Raw genomic sequence first — 7877 nt, forward strand, 5'->3', positions numbered from 1 at the left:
GATCACAAATGCAGTTAGGCTTAGACACAGCATATGCTACAAACAAACAACAAATGAATGTGTTAAACTCCCACACTCTACCTTTCCATCTTGTTTCTCCATGAAAGAAAGCAGATATGAAAAAGAGACTAGCCCTTCAGTTAACTGTAAAGCATGTAAAGCATGATGGACGACTTATTCATCTGTTCATTGTCTCAACATCTGATGAGCAACTCCACAAGTTCACTTTTCTTCAGTTTCGAATAACCTTTAAGTCCTCTAGATTTTGCCAGTTCCTTAAGCTGAGGAAGTTTCATATCCTCAATTTTGATTGCTTCCCTTTCACCATGATTACCTGGCGATGTCTCTGTCTTGAGCTCAACCTTTTCTTTGGAGTTAAGTGGTGATTGTAAAGGGGATCTTTTCACAAAGCTTGAGGGCAGGCGTGTTGATCTTGGATCTAATGTTGGTGAATAATCTGCTTTTGGTTCCTTTTGACCTCTTTGATGAGTCAAGCCCTTATCACCCTTCGTATTTGACGTTGTACCTTCAAAAACAAAGAGGTAATTATCTAACTGAGGTATTATCATTTGCACTAGGATTAATTTTGGGGAAAAGGAAAATGCATACAGGCTTAGGCAAAACTGAAAAAAATTCATTACCTGTTGACTCTGTCTTTGAATGACGAAGGATTTCCAAGACTGATTCAATAGTGGGCTTCTCTTCAGAGGACTTGGTACTTCTTTTCTTGGAACTTAAAGAATCGCCTGTTGAAATTGAAGATTGTATTCTCTTGAAAAGAGAAATGATCTCTTCTTGGTTTAATGAGTTTGATGATTTACTGTCACGGGATGACTGTATATTGATCTCATCTCCTTTGGATGTTTTCCCTGGTGTAGCATCTATTGAGGACCTTCGTCGCCTCCTCCCCTCAGCTCTTATGGTCGAGAGAGTTGAACAATGACAATCCGAACGATTTGTACTCACGGAAGGCCCATATGCAATCTCTGCCAAATTGAACAAGCTGCATCAAAAATCAATACCTCAGTTTAAATTTCCAGAATTTCATGCCATCTAATAAGATGTTTACCCATCGTGATGTCTAGATGAAATGTACGGCGTATCTATGGTGCTGGGTGTTTTCATTTCTAGTGGACTGAAATAAAAAGTATCTAAAAATACATAATCACAAGATCCATATACAACTGTATGTCCAATTATCAGAAATTATCTCCAAATGGAAAGCGAAAAAATAATAATAATATGCATGAACACAACGAAAGGAGATTACCAGTGGTTCAAACAAAAGTCTATAAATTCATCGAGTCTCCCAATGAGTATGACCGCGCCATGAAAGAAAATGTGTGTTCATGGTTCCTTATGATTTAGAAATAGAAAAGGAATAATTTTCTTTCTTGGTGCAAGATGAATAAGAAACGAAACGATATTGAACAAAGTCCACTATGATAAAATTAAGAAGCAGCCAAGTGCTTGTTTGACGACGTTCAAAATTGTTTTGCACTAACTTGACCGGGATGTCGAGAGAAGGAATAAGTGGTATGAAAGCCATAACGGAGGCATGGGTTCTCATGAAAATGTGAAACTCAGAGATAAGTATTCCAAACTGACTGAATAATCCAGCATAGGAGGCTTCATGACAGGTTATAAGGTGAGAAAAGCTACGTCAAGCCCAACCAAAGAAAAGAAGGTTGGGACAAGGATTAGGGTTCCTACTATATACAGAATACTTAATAGCTAACGGCCTTATGGTATCTATCCATCCATGCTAAAGCTTTTGAGACTGAGGGCTTGAATCAAGGTCCTAAAAAGCGTGAAACACAAATACACAATTAAACACATTGATTCAGCAACGGAAATAGACAAAGGAAGTGGTTTTCAATTAATCTTGGTAGCAAGTGTTAACCGACGAGTATTTTGGATTTTGGCTGTGCAATGTGCAACACACATATGAATCCTAGTAGCTCAAAACTAAGAGGTACTAAGTAGGTTTTACTCTAAAAAATTACTTTTGAGCTACAAGTTAAAACTCTTCTCCTCACCCCTGCTTCCTTCCCCTACCCCCCAAAAGGCATAGCTGCAAGAAAATCAGAAAATAGCAAAAATTGACAAACTTAAGGATTATAGCGACTAGTACAAGAACAGTACCATCAGAGGTAGTCTACAGTTAGTGTACTAGTAGAACCACAGATATAGAATGAACTAACTCCCTGATAAGTTTTCACTGCAAATATACCTCAAGCATATCAGTCATCCCCTTGAGTTTTAACAAAAATTGCAGGGATTTACATCTCACTGATACGTTTCCACAAATACCTGGAGTCCTATCATGAGACAAAAGGTTTCTAGACAGTTATACATACGTCTACTAGTTAATTACTAGTACTAAATTCCAACCTAGATCAAAGTTCACATCACAAATAAGTTGAGGAAAATGGGCTGAATAAATCCTGCTTGCAATTACATAAAACCCAAGATTTTCACACTAAGTTCCCTATTAAATTCCCAATAATTCCAAGAATGCATAAGAGCATAACTCATTTAACTCATTTCATGGAAGATTTTCATAAAGCAATTGATTAAAGAAAGTACCTTTGGGTAATCGGATTTCCAACTTAGGTTTACATAAAGAAGAGAAGGACGGCAAGTGAGATATGGAATTGGATGAGAAAACTGCAGTTGCTGTTACACCCATATTTTCCTTTTTCTTGGAAAATTAATTTTCGATTCTTAAGAAATTATGAGTAGATATACAGTAGATTCCTTATTTCCATTGATAGATTCACTACCACAAAAAATAGTAGACGTGTATGTAGGCTGACCAGAATTTTAGACATTTTTGTGTTTGGTCACGTCACACGTGCCACCTCTAAATGCAACTTGCAAGTACGAGCAATCCCAATGTGGTTTTGGATGAGAAAATGATTGAAATTTTGGCTTGTGTTTTAAAATATAACTCAAAGTAATAACCTTGTTTTGACTTGTGTTATCAAACTTGAAAAACTTTAGTAAGAGAAAAAGAGTATAGTGCGTATTTTACTCCCTTGATAAAAACCTTGTTTCAACTATTTGAGTCTCTACATTCCAATCTTGTATATCATCTTCTCAAAAGTTGAAGTGAGCAAAGATTTAGTGAATAAATCTGTCGGATTGTCACTTGAACGGATTTGTTGCACATCAATGTCATCATTTTTCTAAAGATCATGCGTGTAGAATAATTTTGGTGAAATGTGCTTTGTTCTATCTCCTTTTATAAATCCTCCATGTAATTGAACTATGCATGTATCACTGTCTTCGTATAAAATTGTGGATCTTTTATCACATTCCAAACCATATTTTTCTTGAATAAAATGAATCACTGATCTCAACCACACGCATTCCCTACTTGCTTCATGAATAACTATTATCTCAGCATGATTTGAAGAAGTAGCAATAATGGATTGCTTTGTGGAGCGCCATGATATGACAATACCTCCACATGTAAACACGTACCCGATTTGAGATCGAGCTTTATGTGAATCAGATAAATAACCTGCATCTGCATAACCAACAAGATCTGCACTACCTTTGTTAGAGTAAAATAAGCCTATATCAAGTGTTCCCTTTTAACTATCGCAATATATGCTTAATCTCGTTCCAATGTCTCTGTGTAGAAGAAGAGCTATATCTTGCTAGTAAATTAACAAAAAATGCTATGTCAGGCCTTGTAGCATTAGCAAGATACATAAGTGCACCAATTGCACTAAGATAAGGTATTTCGGGACCAAGGAGTTCCTCATTCTCTTCTGGAGGTCAGAACAAATCCTTATACACTTCAAGTGATCGAACAACTATTGGTGTACTCAATAGGTGCGCTTTGTCTATATAAAAGCGTTTTAAGACCCTTTATGTATATGCAGATTGATGGATAAAGATCACGTCTGCTAAATGTTCAATTTACTACAGATCAAGACAAAGTTTTGCCTTTCCAAGATCTTTCATCTCAAATTCTTTCTTAAGATATTCAATTGCCTTTTGGAGCTCTTCTGGAGTTCCAACAAGATTTATGTCATCAATATAAACAGCAAGTATAACAAATTCTGATGCAATTTTCTCTATATAAATACATGGTCAAATAACATCATTTATGTAACCTTTTTTCATCAAATATACACTGAGGCAATTATATCACATGCGCCCAGATTGATTTAAACCGTACAAAGATCTTTGTAATCTGACTGAGTACATTTCACGATACTTTGAACTATATACTTCAGGCATTTTAAATCCTTCAGGGATCTTCGTATTGACTTAATCAAATGAGTCATATAGGTTATGACTTGCATTTAGATGGCATGACATCTTCAAGTGTCTGGACTACAAGTCTGATCCTCACAATCTTTTACAATATTGTGAACTATATTGTATCAAATATATCGTCGACGATCATTTTGTATCTGTTCCTAAGCGACATAACTTGTTGAGATCTCATCACTTTCTTTATTTTCAGGTACCTGAACTTCTTCTGGGGTTTCATGAAATGTTATGTCGTGGGCTCTTCTAGAGCTCATTTCCTCCTTATTATGATCATTTTGATCATTTGCTCCTATCATTTTTCAAGGATTGTTACCTTTGGAACCGATTGGTTTACTACGCTTCATGCGTGCAGTAAACTTTATCCTTCACGGACTTTAATTTTAATAGGAGCATTTGCAACTGAAATATGATATTTAATTTTGGATAAGCAAATGCTTCTGGCATTTGACTTGAATTATCTTCTAAGTGAGGATCATATTAATGATAATTCGATTCATATAGCATATTTTCCAGCTGTTTATTCCATCCCCCAAATGTTAGAAAAACTAACACATATCCCCAATCTTCTTTGGGAAACCTATCTTTGTGCATTATGGTAGAGAAATTAATCATATACCACACATCAAAAGTTATTAGATAGTAAAAATATTTGATTTTTGATCCTAAACCAATTGTGAGGGGATGACTTATCATATTTTATTGGTCTGATGTATACAAGTGTTGTTGTATGCAATTTAGAAAATCTTAGACCAACACATGAGGTTTTATTCTCATAAGAAATAGTTTAATCATTAATAGGAGGTATTCACTAAACTAGCTTGTATATAAACCAGCATCATCAAGATGAACTATCTTGATTTCATAATCTGAAAATTATGCTCTTAATTGAGAAAAGCAATTTCAAATGCCAAACTGCAGGTTGACAATAAACACACATATAACCATATCATATATGCATCTATAAGTGGTTCACATGATAGGTGAATGAGCCCATAATCACCTTTTATATATTTCAGAATTCAGGAGTCTTAGTCCCAACTTTAGCTAGTATAATCAATTTATGATGAGAATAAGCAACATAAGAGAATTCTTGAAGAATCTTCTAGTTTTTCAGTATATGCTTTTCTGAATTCTTAAATAGCTCATTTAAAAATGAAAAATGAAAGCTTCAAGTTTATCATGGCATGTGCTATCTCTTAGTAAGCTTCTGGTTTACTATGGCATAACCTTGTGCATTAATAAACTTCTGATTTACTGTGGCTACTTTTGTATCAACGAATTTCTGATTACTGTAGCTACTTTTTCCTAAGTAAAAATTGTTGATTTACTGTGACTGGTTTTGCATTAGTAAACTTCTGGTTTACTGTAATACATGATTTAGTACAAATTGAATAATAAGGCGGGTAACTTCTCACATACATATTATTTTACCCCTGTGATTGTGGAAACATGAAGATTTTCAATCTTCCAATTATTTGTAGTCTTAGTATGATAGCCATTCGTATTAGTAAACTTCTGACTTATTATAACATATGTTTTGACCACAATCATATAATATGAATGACAAATTTGCATGTAAGCTCTTCGGGAGCCTTCAATCTATTGTCCACAATCAAATATTATTCAGACACTACTTGTGTCATGTGTCTTCTAGACAAACCGTTAGCTCTTCAGGAGTTTTTGATAAATTTTGTACTACTAAATATCTCTCAGACACTTCTGGTATCATGAGAGAAAATTTCTTCAAAATGACATAAACAAAATAAATATGATAGTAAACATCATTATCAAAGCATAACTTTTATTTATGTACAACAATTACATAACCATACTATCTACTATAAACAACAAAAATTTAAATATTTACATTTCTGTAGATTCATCACTGATCACATGACTTGTTTCTCCTTCCGGGAGTACAAAGTAATCAGCTACATCCAAATGCATGAAGTCTAAATTATCTTCAGAAATAAAATTTGCTTCAGCATTTTTCTATGTCTTCTTCAGGGAGGCTTGATACAGCTAAACCAGGTGCTTTGGCGTACGACATGTACGTGACCAGTGCCCTTTTTCTGCACATCTATAGCATGTATTTTTTGCATTTGCTGCTTGCACCGCTTCATGCCTTTGTAACTTCCTTTTCCACTACTGGTGGTGAGGAGGGTTCTTTGGTGCATTATTATTACCATGATTAGTGTTTCTTCCATGACCACGACTAGGGTCACGTCCTCTTCCACGCTTAGCTTGGTGGAAGTTCGTCTCATTCACTTCAGGGAATGGACAAGAATCAGTAGGTCGGTGATATCGCCCAAACTCACACCACAAATATAGGTAGTGAGGCAGTCGAAGCAATAATAAAACCCAACGCAAGTCGGGGTCGAATCCTCAGGGAGTTAGAATTGGGATTAGGTATATATTTAGTGTAATTCTACAATATGCCTTAGATTACACTTCCACATTCTTGTTTGTTGTTTCTACTTCTACTTTAAACTATTGATTGCAATTATAAAACTAGGAGACAATATTTTTGGTTTTGGTTGTTTTTCAAATGATAAAAGATCTAGAGTCGTGACTTCCACCTAGGTGATTACCTAATGGGTTGTAAACTCTAGGGCAAGTTTGATTGGTCGGGGTTGTAATATAGCAATCACAAGCAATTACCCACTCTATACCTCTCGATAGTTTGAGTGATTTTGCCAATTTGGCTTTCTCAAGTCCAAATGAGTATTGCACAAAACAAGTGATAAATGCTCAAGTCTGGTCTTACTATCTCTAGATTCAACCCTTTAATTGGGGCTATCAATTTCTTGAGTTAACCCCAATTTCTTGTTAGCCAAGTTTTCCTAGACTTAGTCTCTTTTTCTGAAGTAGAGACTAAGTCAATTAGGCATGAATCAATATTTGCAACCATTAGTCTTTGAATTTAAACAAGAACTAGGCTAAATATCACTAACCCAACCATAAACAAGTCCTAAATCAAACACCCATTAAGTACCCATACTAGGGTTAGGCCACAACCCTAGCTAGAGATTTAGCTACTCATGAAAAATGAAGAAATACAAGAAGAAGTTAAGATAGAATGCATAATAATTGATTAGGGAAAGAAAATCTAATGTTTAGAAGCTAATCTAGTACAATATTACTCAAAACAATAAAGAAAAACGGCTCAGGTGCTCTCCAAAAACTTAATTTACCATAAAAATAATAAAAAATTCTATTTATACTAACCTGAAAATATCTGACAAAAATGCTCATGCGGAGGTTGTGCGGCCGTATAATTATGTGTGCGGTCCGCACAATGAGACTTGGCTTGACAGGTTCCAGTTCTGTAGCTGCACAATTTTGAATTGCGGTCGCACTTCTTCAACTATTGCGGACCGCAAATTTGTGAGTGCGGCAATACTCTTGCTTCTGCGGCCACACAATTATAGTGCGGTCCGCACTCCTTGATCTTAGGCTCTGGCTGTGTGAGACTTCTGCAGATCACATAAACATTAGTATGGCCGCTCTCTTGATTATGCGGCCGCACAAAAATGGTGCGGTCCGCATTTCTTCTTGAACGTGAAATCCCATCTCTCTTATCT

At 35.5% G+C, this 7877-nt stretch overlaps 1 protein-coding gene across 1 annotated transcript; it reads right to left on the bottom strand.

Annotated features, from left to right (window-relative positions):
- Nucleotides 1-2769, bottom strand: LOC107803781 (uncharacterized). The gene is made up of 3 exons (XM_016627548.2): nucleotides 2590-2769; nucleotides 642-986; nucleotides 1-526 (listed from the first exon to the last, which is right to left on the bottom strand). Exons 1-3 carry the CDS (start codon nucleotides 2690-2692, stop codon nucleotides 195-197), a joined length of 780 nt encoding a protein of 259 aa, XP_016483034.1. The 5' UTR covers nucleotides 2693-2769; the 3' UTR covers nucleotides 1-194.
- Between the last annotated feature and the right edge of the window lie 5108 nt (nucleotides 2770-7877).

This window comes from Nicotiana tabacum, chromosome 17 (assembly GCF_000715075.1).
Source record: "Nicotiana tabacum cultivar K326 chromosome 17, ASM71507v2, whole genome shotgun sequence".
NCBI lineage: Eukaryota > Viridiplantae > Streptophyta > Magnoliopsida > Solanales > Solanaceae > Nicotiana > Nicotiana tabacum.